The 19,372-nt window shown below is 40.2% G+C and overlaps 1 protein-coding gene across 2 annotated transcripts in view; it reads right to left on the reverse strand.

Moving 5' to 3' along the window:
- nlgn4xa (neuroligin 4 X-linked a) overlaps window positions 1-19,372 on the reverse strand; it is an 87,771-nt gene that overhangs the window by 34,958 nt on the left and 33,441 nt on the right. For both annotated transcript variants that reach the window (XM_047577025.1, XM_047577024.1), the window contains one exon: window positions 18,089-18,241. In XM_047577025.1, coding sequence (XP_047432981.1) covers window positions 18,089-18,241 — 153 coding nt within the window. The remainder of the gene's footprint in view (window positions 1-18,088; window positions 18,242-19,372) is intronic.

Genomic DNA, 19,372 nt, shown 5'->3' on the forward strand with positions numbered 1-19,372 from the left:
TGGTTAATGTTAATCATGCTACTGTACTATTAAATCATCAACATTCCAATTTAATTTTCATTTTATTATTATTCCCCAATGCCCCAAGCTACGACACATTTACAATGAAAACCTGCCAAATGAAGTGACAACCTGTTGTCCGACAATAGACAGTAAGACACGACATGAAAGTCAAGCTGATTTCACCTTTTTTTGTCGTGCTGACATTGCCGATGTCTTTATTTACCTTTATTATCGGAGCTTATGGTTCGTATGTAAACTTCCAGAGTGGGAGTTATAATCTGAGTTTTGTGCAGGTCTAATTAATTCCAGGGTGGAGATAAGTACATAATAACTTAACGTTTGTGTCATGTTGCACACACAAAAATCTGAGATGTTCTTGGATCTGGGCCTGAGATTTGATTTGTAAATCCCAGGTCTGAACACAAGTACCTTAAGCTTGTCACTTGTGAATGGATTGCTCATCAGATCTTAACCGTAGAACTTAACCAACGTTGGGTGATTTTTACCTGAGCGATTGTAGTTGTGTGACTTTTGTCGCATTGCTGCTGTCTGTTTTGGATGGGCCCTTGGGTATTTCTACACAGTTTTTCTACAGGTACGTGTTTGGGTGATTTTCAAGATGATAAAATACTGTTTAATATACTGTAGGCGAATGTCACCCGACATTAGTGCTTGTGGTTTTATGGCAACATTCCATACCAGACTTAGATAATCTGGCAAGTGAATAAAACAACTGAAGGCAGTTTTACTTTAGGAATCCTCGCTATGCATATTTATTCTTTGATACTACCACTAGCTACGCAATCCTGGAATTTGCATGTACAGGGTTTATTTAGTATAATGCTGAATGGATACCATTTAGTGGTAATTTCCAATGGAATTCATTTGCTTGAAAACATTTTTATAGTCAGCTTATCATTTTTACCCTCTGGAAAGGTTTCCAGAGGTTTTTTTGTTTGTTTGTTTTAAGGGGCTATTCCTTAATGATTCCCAAATATTTCACAAATTTTAGAGACTTTCCATATGTGATACGATTTTTTTATGTGTTTTGTGAGAAGTTTTATAGTTCAATATAAAATAAAAGTACTTTGATTTACCATGCATTGTTTTACATCAGTTTATTATGATGAGAAGTCTTTTTTAATTGGGTATATTACACCCAACTTTAAATACATTGCGACTATTTATAAAGTTGCTGTTCTAGGGTTACAACATGGTCTGAACAGACCCAAAGACTGTCTCATTATGTCAAAACATTACTTATCAGCACCTCTATGAAATGTTTCATTGTTAGCCCATTATCGATTTAATATGTTGTAGGGGGGTGAGGAATATGGGCCATGCTAATGTCCAATGAGTGACTCTAACTACAATTCCAGTGAGGGCGCCAGCTTTAAAGCTCCCCAATAATAAGTAAACACACTGACACATGGCTGTGAGAGATTAAAAGCTGAGACTACCATCTTCGCTGTCAGCTTCCTCCACTTAGCCACCGCTGATTGAGATGTTTTTGGGATATTTTTTTGTGTTTTCCTTTGCCTCGTCCATTTGGATGAACCATTTACTGGCCCCTATCATTATCCTCCGGACCTGCTGCGCTGCTTTTTCAGTTCAGGCAAAACGAGTCTGCTATCTCGCCAAGCTGTAATTGCAGAACATTTTATTTGCAGCATGCAATTATCTTACCTATATTTGGCTTGTAATTGCATTTACTCATGGCAGAGTATGTCACACTCATCTAACACATTTCTCTGAGAAAACTGGACAGAGGGTGTGGGGGTGTTGTAGTCGTCATCTGTCACGAAAGGGGCAGAGAGATTGAGAACAACACAGCCTCCGATCGTGGAGATTTACTCAGCCTTAGCTGTTTTAATTTCGGCCATTTTACCTACTGGTATTAGCTATGGCCCCGTGCAGGTTGTGGGAGGCAGAGACATCCATCCCCTCCCAGGGAAAAACCACCCCTGCAGTGCATCTGCTCCGTTCTTTAGCCGACGGTCTATATGGAGTGCAGTTCCCAAACCTAATAACATTAAAATTACAAGGTTTCCTCAGCTAACAATTACTCCTGCGAGCAATGTTTTATTGCAAACCAACATTTTCCTACTCCTCGCAGTTATTTCAGAATACCAACATCAACATGAATATCAATATAGCCCACATTTTGTTTGGAATCCAAATGAGGGCTGAGCAAACGGCTGTGACAACGCTGACCTTTAAAAGCCAGGTTTGGTTAGAAACCGCAGAGCCTGGGCTTATATAAGAAACTTTCAAACAAGTTATACAATTAAATTGAGGTGCGTAACTGAACTCTAACAGCAACAGTTCCTCTGCAAAGCGATGGGTGGCAGGAGTTTCAGTCAGGTGTCCAGGAATACTTTAGGGCCTGTTCAGATCTTCAGCATTTAGAGCTGTGACGTGCATGAACGAGCTGAATCTATTGAACAGCTCTTAAAAATGAATGATGGGGACTGAGTCGCAGTTTTTTTTGTTTGTTTGTTTGTTTGTTTGTTTTTGCTGTGTTTCAGCCAAAGAAAACGCGGCAGCATGTTTTGGATGCATGTTTGTGATGAATGTGGTAAAGCAAAGAGTAATGCCCTCTGCTGACACCTTCACACCAATCCACTCACACGCCTCAACTCCTCATTCCTTCTTGTGTATATCTTGCTCACTCACCACATGGTCTCACCTGTACATTGGTTTCCATCTGTAAATATTGTCCATATACTATAAAACCAAGCTGTACCATACCTCCCGTATACCACACTATTTACGCTACATCCATTTCTGTTTAGATATTAAACTGCATTTCATTGCCCTTTACCTATACATGTGTAATAACAATAAAGTTGAATCTAATCTAATCTAATCTAATCTAAACTAATCTAATCTAATCTAATCTAATCTAATCTAATCTAATCTAAATATCTGTCAGAAAATTCCAAGCAGCTCATCTGGGTTTGATTCCCGGTTAACACAAATGTCTTTAAAGAATTTCCTAGTAAGGTAGCCCACCAATGGAATATAGCTTGGTGATATCATACCGAATGGTTCTGATCCCAATCTTACCTCATTATTCCTCCTAGTGACTGACTCCCAGATGAAATGCCCTGGGCGGCCATCTTGAAAATAAATAAATGTGAAAATGAGCCAGTCTTTTGAATGGCTCTTTAAAAGAAGGAGACTCTTAAGAGCTGTAAATCAATCTGGGCAAATGGATCTCTCAAATGCGATCTAAGTATGTCCTGAGGGCGTTCACACTTTTATGTTGATGTATGAGGAGCCACGTGTGGTCAAGCTATGCATTTCTTCATTTACCAATGTCTTTATTTGTCTTCATTACCAGGGATTACAGTCCATGTGGAAACTTCCAGAGACTTCCGTAGAAATTGCATGCAATGCCTGTACGTTTATTTTTTATTCCAGGGTAACAGTTATAATCTGAGTTTTGTTTTTAATGACGCACACACATAAAACAGGTTCTACAGCAGCTGTAGAGATCCATTGGAGGCAGGAGCTGTTAAAATATTCTACTGCACCCCAGATGATGCCGGGGTTTATTTGCATACAGAGTGCAAAACTAAGATCGGATCACTAGATGCATGTTAATGTCAGATCTGAACACATGTACATAATAAAATTAAAAAAAAAAATAGTAATAATAATTATACTGTATTGATCCCACATGAGAAGTTCAAACATACACCCGGGGAGCAATTTGGGGGTTAGATGCTTCCTCAGGGCATCTCAGCCATGAATATGGGGAATAGGCAAAGAGATCTGCCTTTGTGTCGAGTAAAAAACTGCATTATGTTTGTTAAAATTGTGAGAATTTACTAAGAATTATAAGAAAATCCATATGTTGTGATTCTCCATTTCAGACTATTAATTGGTCTGGTTTGAGACTGTGGAGTGGTAAGTTATGTCTTGCATGGATACCTATGTTCCGAATCAATCTCTGTCCTCGGGCTTTAGAAGCATTAATGAAATGGGACCTAGTGGACACTGCTGATAAGGCAGGAGCATGGCAGCAGCGCACATTGTAAAATTCACACACAGAGCAACATTTGTCATGTTAAAGACTGTTGTGCCAAAGCGACAGATGACTCCGCTCACCCTCCTCCCACCGCCCTCATCGTGTGCGTTGGCTTGAACGATAAAAACGTGTTTTCGTGGGGTATTTTTTTATTTTTTTCCCTTCGTTCTTCTCCTTGCAGTAGGGGCAGAGCTGCAGCTGTGACCCCTCTGCCTTTCTGTGTCACGTCAGAAGACATCACCTCATCCTCTGACTCACAACTCAAGCGGATATCTGCTGCTGACCACTGTCGCAAGACGGTCATGGCGACGGCACATTCCTATCTGTCTCCTCACATGCTGTCGTCACTCCACAACCAGGGGGAGAGAGGGTTTTGGAGCGGTGATTACCTCCTCCCAGGCATGACAGTCCTTGCATAGAGGAGTCATTGTGGTTGGAGAAGAAGAGGCTGCTGGGAGGTTGAGTATCAGCCCTCTGGCTGTTAGAGAGGCTGCTAATATAGTTTTATAGCACAGAACAATATAGGATATAGCTAAGGAACCAATGTGACCGGGTTTGAAGTGTGCCAGAAAAATATTAGTTTTACATTGAACACCATAGGAGTTCGTTCATAACATTCTCAATCCAGCGCTGCAACTCACCTTCCTGTAAGAGATAACTCTACTTCTGTTTCTATTTCTTGTAGATTTTAAATCGCAAATCAACTCAAATCACACTTTATTTATACAGTACTTTTCATGCAAAAAGAGAACACAAGTGCTTCATATATACACATACATACGCACACTACACAGGCACACTCACACACATACAGTTGTTGAGACATGTCAGGACACTGAGGCTTGATGCAAAGAGGACGCTACCTTTGGGGGTGCCTGTCCCAGCCCCTTGACCATAGGGGCGCTGCTGCAAGCCTGCAACCCGACCCCGGCAGAGAGGTGGGCCCCACACCTAAGTGCGGAGTGTCCAACTACCCAGGCCGAAGGGGGGCAACTAACAGACAGACAAGCCCCCACAAGAAAACACTAGAGAATTAAAAGACTAAAACAGTAAGATGCGGTAAGAAAAAGGAATAGATGAATAAATGAAATACAATAAAATAAGTCATTTAAAACACTCTTTATCCAGTAAAAATATGTTATAAAAGTAAAGAATTTAGAGCAGTGGAATAAAAGTATTAAAATTAACCATAAAAATTAACCAAAAAAAGAAGAACTAAAATGATCAAATGTAATAAAATAGAATTGAGAAGAATTAAAATCATGTAAAAGTCTTGAGCCTCTTTTTAAAAGTATCGACAGTTTCAGTGGCCCTGAGGTTCTCCGGCAGGCTGTTCCACAGTTGGGGACCATAATGACTAAATGCCGCCTCCCCATGTGTTTTAAATCTAACTTGTGGTACTGTTAAAAGGCTGCTGCTGCTGTGGTGCCAGAGGACGTCAGGGTTTGTGAGAGTTGACACGGTAAAAGTAAGTCAGACAAGTCAGAAGGCCCAAGACCGTTAAGACGTTTAAAAACTACTAAAATAACCTTAAAATCGGCCATATAACAGTTTTGTGCTTTAACTAGTGGTTTTCAAGAGTGCCTTTTATACTTGTGCACTCATCAGTCTGTGTCATTCTGTAACAACGCCACCCAAATGCTAGACGACACTGTGTCTTTTCGTCAGTCAGGTTCATTTGTTTGTGCAGAAAATTACACAGCTCCATTGAAACCTCATAATGACAACACCATTGCATGTCGAGGCAACTACAGTTAAGAAATTTGGTGTATTAAAATGTCGCTGCAGCCATGATTGGCATAGAAGATACTCAGGACGTTCCCTATAAAGAGATATAACTCAGATAGATTTAACATTAATTAGCCCTTTGTAACAATCTTAGTAAATAAATATTAAATACCAGAGCAAAACTGGATGTTTACTCCAACAAGAATGAACTTATAAGTTATAATAACAAGTTGTATTACTCATTTTTATGTCAAGCATGAAATCGTAATTCCAAGACTGGTTATGTAGCTATTTATTCTACCTAAACTTTGAAGACTTCTCAGTATTTTCGCAATGGTTACTGAACAAGAACCTTCTAGAGCAAATGCACGTGTCAACAGGGTTTGTACAATTACCATCGCTGCCAAAAAGGGGGCAGCTAAAGTTCTGCACTGCAGCGTTTAATAAGTTACAGTAATTTCCCTGTCACCGGCTTGTAGCAAATAGACAGCAGAGCAGCTAGCGAAACATCTCCATCGGGCGACCATCAGTCATCTCGCTTGCAGTCATGACGGGCAGTTGTGCACAACAGACAGTGCCATGTGCTTGTGATAGATCTCGGCGCGGACTAAGCAAAACTCAACGTCACTCCGGCCTATGTGGCAGCATCCTTAAGACAGATGGCTCTCCGTGCTATCCAACAGACCTCGTCTTGGCACATCTAGCACCGGAGTGGAAGCATATTTTACGATACAGCATGGGTCCCTGTGCATGTTCTGTCTCCTCTCTACATAATAATCTATGTTCGGTAACAGGCTGTATACCAAAGGCAGTAATAAGAACTTTACTTTGAAAAAGAAAAACTTTTGTCCTAGGTGTTTTAGCCATCTACAGACTTACATTTATCAGGTTTATAACAAAAATGTTGCAAATCAATCATTAATAACTGAACATGAATTAAGCTTTTTACATACACCGTGAGGATTTTGTTCTCGCTTCTGGGACGGCGTTAAAGAATCAAACATTTGTTTTAGCCAGGTAATTCATGCCTCATATGCCACACTCCTGAAGCCACATACTCCACGAGAAGCAAGAAATTTGTTCTTGCACTGGGGGCAGACATTCTTGGAGCTGCATTCCTAAAGGCCAGAATGACTTTCTAATTCTTAATTTGGACAAAACTTAAGTTGTCATTATTTAGCCCTGTTGATAGCATTGCATTGGCCTCCAATATTGCTGTGCGTACCATTGGGCTAAGTTATGACAGTCTTAAAATTAGACTGTAAATAAAGCTGGAGGGCAGAACAGGTCCTCAATAGTGAAGCCCAAGTAAGTAGGGTGGAAAGCTAGCGTCAGTTTGGTCAAGGCTACGAAGTGGGGACACGTTGTCCATATTTATATACAGTCTAGGGTTTGGCCAATGTAAAGAAGTGGGGATGTGTTGTCCATAGTTATACAGTGTCTATGAAAAAGTACAACAATGATATGCTGACATGGAGGCCTTGTATGCTTTCAGTATTTTGAATCAATACATTTGGCCTAATAATGAAGCACTGAAAGAAAAATGTGTGATTTCCAGACCTCACCTTTCTATTAGAGCTGTATTTTACTAATTTCCAAAAAGTATCCTGGAAAGAGCTGTCTAACTTGGCATTTAATATGGAGACAAGTGAGACAGCACACAATTGGTTCTCTTCCAATTAATTGCTAGTATAACACAGAAAGTCTTTAAGTTGGTGCACAACAGGCCATCTGCTCAAGCATGCAATGTTACAAAGCAGAGTAGCTTCCAGGTTTTTTTTTTCTTTTTTTCTTTTCTGTAATTACTGTGTTTTATGCAACAAAGCTCTGAGAGAATTTCCAAGAAACAAATTAGGCAATTTATTTATATATTGCCTTGGAGTCATTTAAAAACAACTGTAATGGATTGATCAAAAACCCAAACCATGCTACTGCACAATCTTCCATTCAGGGATAATCATCCTGATTACATCGTTGATCAAATTTTAACTGGCTGTAGCTTCTGATACTGCAGGTCCTGACACCGGCCCAGGGTGTATGTTTATGGGTTTATGAACTAAACCCATTGACAATCTACAGTGGTACAAAAAAATTAGCATACAGACAGCATATTGACATTTATACAGTAAAAAGGTAATGTGGATACAGCGTTTATCTCAGGAATGGGTCTGTTAAACGAAGGTCCGTATTTGAATCGTTATTCGTGGGCCAAAGAAGGGTTCCAAAGATCACGGAGCCACAACCTGCTCAGAGTTTGTCATAATTAGGTGCACATATGAATAGAATAGTAATGGCACTCTTGTTAGATAATCAGAACTGGTACTTCATTTGTTTCCTTCTCGCTAAAAGCTAGTAGTCTACTTAACAGGCCATACCGCAATGATCTCTAAACCTCTGTGACACGGCTCACAATCACATTCATTCCATCGGCAAGCAGCTACCTGACAAGCACATTCCAGCTCACCCTTGCTTTCCCTTTAGCCAGAGCATCACTATGTTGAATCATCGACTTGTGAGCTTGTGCTTACGGCGATGAAATATTTGGCATTCAGGTGGTAATATCACAAGGACACTTATCTTCTTCTATTTGGGTCTAGGGTCCTGTTCAGACCTTGCATTAAGATCCGATTGGAGCTATCTGATTGGACGTGACCAGCTTTAGGTACCTGTGTTCAGACCTGGCATTAACGTGCATGTCCAAATGTATCTCCAACCCTGACACCATCTATTGGGTCTACTGTCTCTAAAGGATCTCTACTGCTGCTACAGAACTGAGAACCTGCTGTTATTTGTGCATGCTTCATGAGACATGCCAGACCCAGACCACCTCCAAATGTGGTCAGAGATCAGATCTCTCGAACGAGATGTCGATGCGAGTTGACACCCGTCTTTTATGTGATTGGATCTTCCATGCATCGGATCTTAATGCAAGGTCTGAATGGGACCCTAATGAACATGGTAAACATCGGACAAGTTACCTTAACTTTGGCTTTATTGTCTTGGCTAGAATGTGCGATTCACGGCAAAGGTTTGGTTCCAAACTGCAGAACCAAACATCAAGCAGTGCAAATACAATGTTGATGCCCTTGCGCACAGATTTGTGTGTGTGTGTAAGCTGGTGGGCTTGTCTCTTAGATACAAGTAAGAGGAGCTTCAAGGAATAAAGGTCAAGACATTTGCTAAAGCGATACTACAGCATTAGTATCATACTGTATGTTATCCAAGATATGTGGTATTTCTCCTCAAACTAAGTAAAGGGTTTTAGTGAACAGGAGAGTGAATCATCTTCTGAATGAGCTGCTATTTCGCATGAGCTGAGTTCCTGGAGAAAACATACACGGAGGCTAATGCTAGGTCAGCGGAGAGAGTCGTTCTGTTGACACAACCAGAGTTTGGACTGCATTTCCTGATGATCACATAATTGTCTTGAGTCTGTTTGAGTAACCGTGGTTACTGTTCTCGTAATCAGAATAAAACAAAAATCAAATAAAATTTTGGCTTTAAAAAAAAAACACAAAAATTAAATTAATATCAATTTCAATAGTTAACTCAATGGTCAAAGCTAGTCCTTTCCAATTGTTTTCCAAATGATTTTTTAATGACAAACATAATTACAGTGTCCCTAATCTGTACTTTTATTTGAGAGAATGTTTTACGCCATGCAGACTTTGCAGTGAAGTGACTTTCGTCTGTGTTTTATGCAAGAAAAGCACAAGATTACCAAATGTTTTAAGGTTTTTGAGTTAGAGGAAGGGCTATGCAACATGATGAGGTGAATCACTGCAGATTTCCTTATTTGTTCAGCTGGACACAGATTAAAGTAAAGGTTCATTAGTCCTAATTAACACGGTTATGAACCACCCCCCTAAAATGATATATGGTGTTTCATGAGGTTGAGATTGGGGTTTAAAAGATTCTGACGCTGTTCTGAAGGCAAGGAGAATACAGTAACATTATCTGACACTATTACACCATGCTTGTTTTGGATACAGCAATACAGCTGTGCCTCCGGGATGTGAGCAAAGTGTACAGTATAAGTAATACAGCCAAAGACAACTGTCCACCATGGGTGTGTGAGGTTAAAGTGGTGAAGGCTGAAGAGTGTCCGATACTGCCGAAAGCTACTCAGCACGCAGAGCTCGCAGCCCCTTCACACGGAGGCATCTGCTTCAGCCCAGCATCACTCTGCTCACACACTTGTCGCAGCGCAGTGTCACATGTTAGCACCTTCCCACACAGCATCAGCTGGAAATATCAGTTGGAATCACTCGAACCGCAACACCCAAGGAGAGGGGGCTGCGATTCCGGACATTTAGCAAGTCATCCTTCAACCAAAAAACTACAAAATAAAAAGTTGACTAGACAAGAAATGGCATTCCTTCAGCTTGCAAATAAACATTGAGTTGGCATGTGGGATGGTTGCCATGCAAATGGATCATTTATAGGTACATACACTTTCTTTCCTGATTCCTTCTAATGAACAGGCTTTGTCTTAGCAATGCTGCCAAGGTCACAGACCTTGGCCTAGCAGTTAATTATTATTTCCATTGCTGGCTCACAGCAAGGTATAACCAGAACTTTGTAGCTTGGCTAAGGACAACTGACCCCGAAATCCCTTGCCCTTTACACTTAAGCTATCTCTAACAGTAAAACAAATAGCTCAACACATGCCGGTAGAGACAAACCACCAGTCCCACTCACGTACACACCTGTGGCCAATTTAGAATCACCACAAATCCACCACTAACCACACAAAATGCCCTAGCATGTTTGCAAGAGGAAGTGGTGGGACCCATGAGCACAAGGAAACACAAGTCAGTCATCCAGAGATAAACACCAGAATCAGACAGCTAAAAAATGCAGACAAAACGGACGAAGAGAAAGATGGGACTATACGCACTAAAGAGCGAACAAGACACAGGTGAGACCATCTGGGATGCAGCAGAAAGGTTTAACAGTGACTGCTATTTTTAGCATGACTTAAGCATACATATTAACTTACTACTTATTGATTTCTGCATTGACTTATTTTCGGGACCTGCACAAAACTCAGATTATAACTCGAACCATGGAAACTTCTGTTAGCGATGTGTCCTTTGTGTGCGAGCTGGCTCTATGGGCCAATTCTTTTTAGAGAATGAAAAGAGCCGACTCCTGTCTGAGAGAGTCGGATCCTCCTGTTCCACGTATTTTGATGGCACACCACGTCTGTCCTCACACATCAAACTATTATGGGAAAGAAGGAAAAAAAAAAAAAAAAAAGAAGAAGAAGAAGAAGAAAAATAAGGCTTTTAGTGAAATTGAAAAATGCTTACTAACACACAAACCGTTCATGATCGCTAAAGAGAAGGCTGCCATAGCTCATGGCAGCCATAAGAACTGCTTCTTCTAAGGAAGCCGAGACAAAAGAGACGGTTCTTAGAAAAGAGCTGGACCTGCCATCGCTACTAGCTTCCGTACGCAAGGTCTCCAGCAAGGTCTGAATGGGGACAAAACTGTCACACAGCAGCTTCAAATCTAGAATATTCTCCTGGTGCTAACTGCTGCCCCCCATTTCATCTAGCACACATTTCAATTTCAACATTTAATGAAAGCATCCCTGCAGTTCTGTTCATAACCAGTGCCTTGAAAAAACATTATCTCACCACTATATCGAAAAATCAGGACAGAAATCTACCAAATTAACCAATGCATTCAACATGTTTGCCTCACGTAACCAGTTCTGGGACAACACCCCTCTAAACTCAGCAGCACAGATGACTTCCTTCAGAGATAAATATGACACATGTATCTAATATGAGGCAACGGGTTCTCTTCTATGTGCCTTCGTCTGTTGTCTTTACCTGTATTCTCATCTGCATTCTCTTCCTCTGTGTCTCTCTCTTCGTCTATTTTTTTTTTTCCTCTCCGCAGTGCACACTTTTCCAGAACACCTTTTCCCCCTGGCTCTCAGGCAACTAAATATAGTGACTGGTGCAGACAGCTCGGCCTTATAACAAATGGTAAGCAGAGCACAGCACTGCACAACAGAGCAGAGCTGTGGCGGTGGGTAACATGTGCACAAGGCTGTGTTGTGGCTTTTACTTCTGCTGACAATGAACCACATGCAAAAGGCAAGGAAGCCAAATAGTGGGCACAACCAATTCAAACATGCAAACAACAGAGATGAACAGAAATATAGATCTTCCACCAGGTTAAATGCTATATATACACTAACTGTATTAACAGGGCTAGTACAGATTCACAGTTAAACCCTGCAGGGTTTGTGTCTGGAATACGTCCCTTGATGATGCTGTAAATACATCCTTGAGTGGTAATGTCTCTTACACAGCATGTGTTGTGATGCTTCATCTACCCACGAGGATGGAGTAGCCTAAATGGTTTACTGCCGCCAGGCTGCTTTGGTAAGAAATAACCATGTGTTGCTCATCTGTTGCGTTTTCACGTTTTCGTTTAATTAATAGTGCGCTCTGCTTTTCTTCACCAGTTACAAAGAAAGGTTTCATTACACAGTATATTTGTTTTTATTTTATTTTATTATGTTTCTTGACAATGACAATGACAAACTAAAACCAAACTTATCCAAAGAATAAACTCTTGAACGTACATCGGCAATTATCTACACTGTTAACTACCTTAACTACCTAAAATGACAGAAAGCATCCTCAAAATGAATTTATTTGACTTGTATTTTAGTGTTTTAGTCTTGTCCACTAACACGGAGGAGGAGGAGACAATGACATATATTGCAGCCATTCACCAGGGGGAGCTCTGCTTGCTTTGGCTTCACGTTTGAGGAGCAGTTCTCTCTTCCGGAAAAGTTAGGAGAGGAAGAAGAGGAAGCAGTGATCTGACTCCACCACAAAGTCTGCATCAGACTCTCCTTCTGAGGATGTTTCACTTTCCTGCATCTCTCTGGGAGTTGCAGGCCACATGTTGTCATTCTAACGCTTTTCCACAGAAAATATCTTTGTCTTTCTCCTTGGCTGTCAAAGGAATGAAATGACCCGATAACCAAGCTCCAAACAGTTTGTCACAGGACTCCAGCCAGGTGCATAAACTCACTAACTGCTGTGTTTTCTTCACAGTGAATAGCAATAAGAGAAGGGGCCCATGTGTTTATTTCCTTGAAAAAGAGTGCATATATGGCTTTGAATGAATACACACACACACAAATGGTTAAATGGTTAAAATCCTCAGCCATTCAGCATATTGGTAGAGTATGCAGTGTGGCGCTCTGAAGCAACACACAGTCCATGTAGTTGAGCAATAAAAGCTCAATCCTCAAGCATTGGAGCATTAAATACTAAAAACGAGATTCTTACACAAAGACTTAGACTACGGGCTAATTTGTTAGCCTACTGTTCCACGGTAGCACACACGTCAAACAGAAAACTTACTAAAGTATAAATGAGAACACCACTACAGCAAAACACCGGTTGGTCAACATACATAATAACATACAGACACCCTGAAAAGTGTCCATCAGCTAAATAACAGCAGTATGCTTTACATGGTATTAGCATGCTAACGTAGCCCCATGATTAGCTCCACTCTCTGTCATATAGTAACCACCACCTTAGCCCTGCTAGTCTTGTTTTATTCTGGCATCAATTCAAAGTTTTGAATAGAGCAAATTCTTTGAAGATACACATAATGTTAAGAAGCCATGCTGTGCACTGTTAATGTCATGATGTGTTATGGGGCGAAAAAAAGGTTGCATTGGCCCCAGTTGGTAAAACAGTGTTTGGAACATACAAGTTTTTACTTCAGATTTTCAGAGCTGGCTGACATGCCACACACCCTTCTAACCATAGTAAAAGCTCAAAAGGTGAGTTTTCTTCTCATTTGTCCCTTTTCACGTCCCCTTTAAATCTGTAGAATTTGTGAAAAATTATATTTCCATCTGACATGGAAACAAAAATGCCAAAGATGTGTCTTTTATATAAAATTTGTTCTCATTGCTTGTTTAATCAGTGAGCTTGGTTTTATTCTAAATTCTTCATTATGGCTTAAAATAAATATCCATTGTAGTGTCAGACCATTCACTTCCTGACAAAGGGCCTGAGTCGAAACATGTCGAGATATTTTACTTTTTTCTAAGATGAGTGCCTTGGTATCTTGTGCTTTTTGTTTTCCACTATTTTTGCCCTGAACCAAAGAGCATCATCTTTGAATGTATATCTTGAGTAGTTTAGCTCTTAGTTCCAGGCAGTGCTCCTACTTCTCTGACTTTTTATTAAATATACATTCTAGTTCAGAATCAGAATCAGAATAAACTTTATTTATCCCCAAGGGACAATTAGGAGGGCAAAGAGCGGCACATAAATTTAAAGAGCAAGAGAAGAAATATACAAAGGCAGGTAGGCAAAAGCAGCATATTGTGTGCTGGTCGGTGATTTGGAGTCAGTTCTTTAGTTTGGCCCCCTCTATGATGAAATTGACACCACTACCTTAAATTATTACATGTACTGAATATATAGGCAGAGGTAAATAATTAAAAAAATTGTCTTCACCTAAGAATAATGCAGGATTTTTATGTTTACAGAGCATTCACCAACGCTTCCTTCTATCTTTGCAGGTAAGAGAACTCAAACACATTATTAGCATTTCAGGGTACCTTTTGTCCAGACAGAATGGGGAGCCAATTTCACAGGCATCATCTCCTCAAAGAGACACATTTAGTTGCCAAACCACACCACTATCGTCCGATTCCACTTCCGAATTCAAGACAGTCGAGCACCGCAACATTGAGGGGATTACGGAAAGACAACGCTTTGAGGACTATGAATGAAAACCGTCCCAGAACCTCGGTACCAGAACACTCCGTCAAAACTATTTCGAGAAAGTCATTGGCTCATTGCTGCCAGATCAGGGAATGCGCTGGTTGTCATCTCAGAGCCAACATTTTTTTAGGTTACAGTGAGACCACCTCTTAAAATATGTCTATGTTGCAAGGACAGATCTGGAGGGATTTGTCATTCAGCCAATTCCAATGACCACAGTTCACAGTTGGAACTATGAAATGATTTTCACAGCAAGCTAACCTTCGAGGGATAAAGCACATCCTATGGACAAATTTGTTGTGTATTAGCAGATCGTCTGTATTTTTAGATGTGTCCCTCAAATCTTTCCAAACTTTGTCTCAGCAAATGTCTTCACATATTGCAGAAAGATTAATTCCAATCCATGTGCCATGTAACTTCTGCCAGCAGTGACTTGTAGTATGTAGCAAGTTACTGTGCAGTTCTGAAACAACAGCTCTAGATAGTGAGAAAGCTTTCACTAGAGAGATATGACACCATTAGTGTTTATAGTGCACTAGTTATTCCCCCGTTTTTTTCTCTATAAGATTTTCATATTTTGAGACCGAGAATGGAGTTCTACATTTAGTTTGTTGTAGTTTTTCATACTCAGAATGACACTAACTGTTGAACCTTATTTATCTAGTTTATATCACAACACTCATATAAACATGATGCAATATTTATGATTACAATAATGGTTATTGAGAGACCCATTAGTGACCACTACAGATTGTGATTTAGAATCTTTCATGGCGCCTCAGCTCCCAATAGAGGGAACACATCACAGGAATCTTGAAAAAATGGACTAATACTAAAGGATATGGGAGAAATGTAACACAGGCTTCAATCTAACAGTAAAGTGGTTACTAGCTGTCTTGCATTATGGGACTTTTATGAAGGGAGCTGAGTATCTCCCATTAGTAGCAGCTAATGAATAGCTGTATTCACAGCGAAATCTAGACTGACAGAGGTTGTAGGCGTATGTGTGTACAAGTGTATCAAGACAAACACCAAACAGTATAGCATTTACAGTGACAACTATAAAGCGGTACGTTGGATATACATGGACATACGGGTGACTTGACATACACACATATGGGTCTGATGTGTATATTATAGCTCTTTCACATCAGAAATCGACCCAAATACTACGAACATTTAATGTGAATTACAAAACACAATCCATCAACTTAATGAAATATATATTAAGAAGAAAAGGCACTGCAGTGATAAGCAGGGTGCATCCTGCTTAGCATTGACTTGATGAATTACCTGATGAGGTTGATGTACATTTCTTTTGTGCTGTGGTTTTGTCACTGGGCAGCCTGTCAGACATTGTGGAAGCTCCAGGGCTGCAAGAGCTGCTAACTCAGATCTCAAAACAGAGCAAAGTTTTGGTCCTTAAATGTGTAACGATGATCAACGCAATGGCGTGTGGGAGAGAGTGCCGGCAGTCTGAAAGCCCATTAGCGGCCACCTGGTCAGAAAATCCTGCGGCAATTCACCATTTTCAGTATGAAAGCAGCATAATAGACATATGTACTTCTATTCTAAATCATTTTCCCACAGAAGACAATACCAAACTGCTATAAAGCTTCTCATGCCAACGTGGAGAATAAAATAGGGCTTCTTGCTGCCAGTGACATTCCATAATGCGGCCTATAAATGCAATCACCACAACCCTTGTCTTCTTAAGTGTCAACACCATCATTGCAGTACATAATCTGACTTTCCCAACCAAGACCAGTGATAACACTGTGGCTTCAAGTGCACAAAGGCAAATCAGGTGCTAGTAGAACCATAAAACCACAAAATGGAGAAGGTCAAGAGGATGAATGATGAATAAAATGTGACAGAAACACTAAAGGCTGTTTATTTCCCATTTGCTAGCAAGAACCACTCTTTGTTGTTGTTGTTTTGCAGCTTTTAACTTGGACATCAATCATTGTTCACTAAAAGTGAGTAAGCATCAATTGTACACCAATCAGGCATAACATTATGACCACTGACTTCTGAACCTGGCATTTGTGTGGATGTTACTTAGACATGTACCACCTACTAAGACCAGACCAAGAACTCCCATCGTATAGTAGTGAAAGGCCTTGATGGCAGCAGCCATCCTCAGCAGGATGTCTTAAACACACAAAGATTGGTTTAGGAACAACTCCAAAAAACATGAAAAACAAGACAATGTGTTGACTTAGCCTTCAAATTCACTAGATCCCAATCTCATCAAGTATCTCTGGGATTGATTGGAACAAGCCTGATCCACAGAGGTTCCTTCCCTTCTACTAACAACATTCTGTTGCCAGACACCACAGAACTCAGAAGGGCCATGCCCATTCTCTGATGAGTCAAAACTGTTTTGGAGGCACAAGGAAGACCTACACAATTTGGCAGGTGGTTACAATGTTATGCTTGATTGAGGTTTTTTGCCATTTTCTCCGTGTTGCAGAGGTGTATGCAGGCCACCTCAAAGAAAAAAACAGGCTCACAGATTTCATTCATTGTAAATTAGAGATTACCGACAGGATCTGGCAACACAGACATTCTGATAACCAGGGGGAAACGCTTTCTTTCGATTCGCCTGGCGCAATTTGAACAGAAAACAGGAAATGACAGAAAGTGCTCACAACTATGTTCTGTCAAGAAGGATTTCAATATAGAGTGGCTGAAAATACCCTTCCCCTAAAACCAGTTGATTCTATCAGTGTCTGCTCAGGTTTTCTTTGGGCACCAGATATTCAGAACTCAAATCTTTATGTCAAGGGCAAGATAAAGTATCCCTGCGTGAACTACTTTCATCTTAGAAAGGGGAACAAAATAAGATGCCCAGCACTGTGGTGCAGATACCAGATCACAACAGATCTAGTTTCCCAGCACAGAATTTTTTGTGGCTGCACGATGTTTGATGCTGTTGAGTGATTAAAGTAATTGAAAAGGGTTCAGATGTAAGAGTCTTTGCTTCATTTACATGTACTTATCTTGGGCTGTGAGGGTCATTTAAGGCTGCACTGGAACATAACCATTTGAAATAAAGAGGAAAATGCAAACTACCTCCTACACTGCCATTCGAGGCTGATTGGCACTAGGAAAACAAAACGCATGATAGCTGGAGGTGGAACGCCCAACAAACCATGCAGGCAATCAAGGGAAAGAATGGTGTATCAATTCTGTTCAAGTGTAAATGTGACCTGTGCAGATGTATTAACCCGTGTGATTTGTGTCAGTATATATTTTGAAGTAGAACCATATCCAGCACCAGAAATCAGTTGCTACTTATCAGCTTCAAAGTTTCAAAAAATGAAATGAAAAAGAGCTTAAGGTGGTTTTGACTATCCACCTCCCTGCATATAATCCTAAACAACAATCCACATGTAACACATTGCACTCAAACAAAAATAAATAAATAATCAAACTAATGTAAGTTGATAAATGACTGTGAGTCAGCCAAAAAACACAACTAACTTTCTGACACAATCAGCAATCTTTCAACTAATGCCAGGGAACTCACCCAAGACTCCAAGCCGGTAGTTGATTGTGATGACGATAACATTCCCATAGCTGGCTAGGATGCTGCCGTCAATCATATTGCCAGTTCCCTCCATGTAGGACCCTCCGTGAATGTAAACCATGACTGGCTTTAACCCGTTCTCATCATGGATATCTGCAGAAGTAAATGAAAATGGTGTCAATTTCACCCAATCTCATATAAAACCTTAAACAGGTTCACAGTCACATCGGCTTATACGATGCAGCAGCTGAAAATATAGTAGTACAGTCATACTTTTGGAGCAATTTTTGTTGAATTTGACAACACAAAAGGGAACAGCTCAGTCATTTTTGCATATCCAAAGACAGCAGTGAAAAGTAACTTATAAGCCACATTGAGGAGTTATGCATCACATGTACCAGCAACAGGTGATTACCATACAAATTATGACTCCTTTACAATCCTTTACAGTTATAAATTAAATAGATAAGGTTGTTAGAATACAGTTGCATTGCTGAAATCAATGGATGACGTGACAGTAGTTTTATGATTCACGCCTTTATTCATTATCTAAATAAATAAATAAATTTAAAAAAAAAAAGGTAGGTAGGCACATGCTTAGTTGACAGTCTCGTATGTGCTGATTTGGCACCCATATTTGACATGCTGGCTAATGTAATATGAACTTAACTTGTGTGGGTTTAACAGGGTGTAATTGCTGCATTCACACGCTTAATGAAATGTAATTCAATGTGGAAGTAATCCAAGTATTGAGGACACATTATTCAGATTGAGTAATTTGATGGAATACTCTACAAATGACATTTTAGGGCATGTATTCTATTTTCTGGAACTGCATACATTTTAAAAGCATCCTTCCCAACACGGCTTGTAAGCCAGACATAAGTGGTTTGAGCTTATTCAAAATATTCAATTCAGCCACTTGTGTGAAGGTAAGGTTAGGTGTAAAATAAACTTATCAGTTCTTGAAGTGAAGGCAACAAGAAAACAAAGAGGCAAACAGATCTATACACACAGTGCATTAGACAAAGTAATCCAAATGCAAAAACAACTACCCCGGAGTCCTAGGCCATCAAGGGTCCCAACGGCCCTAGGCTTACTGTGTGGCAGTTCCATTAATCTGTTCAGTCAAAGCATGAGATAAACAAACAGCATCTCTTTTTAATCGTAGGGCCTTAAATTTCAATGTCACAGTCTTGATCCCTGAACGTTTAACTCCACAGTTTAAGAGGAATAGGGGTACGGATGACAGTGTCGGCAGGGAACAGTTAGCAAAATGATGAA

Source organism: Mugil cephalus, chromosome 23 (genome assembly GCF_022458985.1).
Source record: "Mugil cephalus isolate CIBA_MC_2020 chromosome 23, CIBA_Mcephalus_1.1, whole genome shotgun sequence".
Lineage (NCBI taxonomy): Eukaryota > Metazoa > Chordata > Actinopteri > Mugiliformes > Mugilidae > Mugil > Mugil cephalus.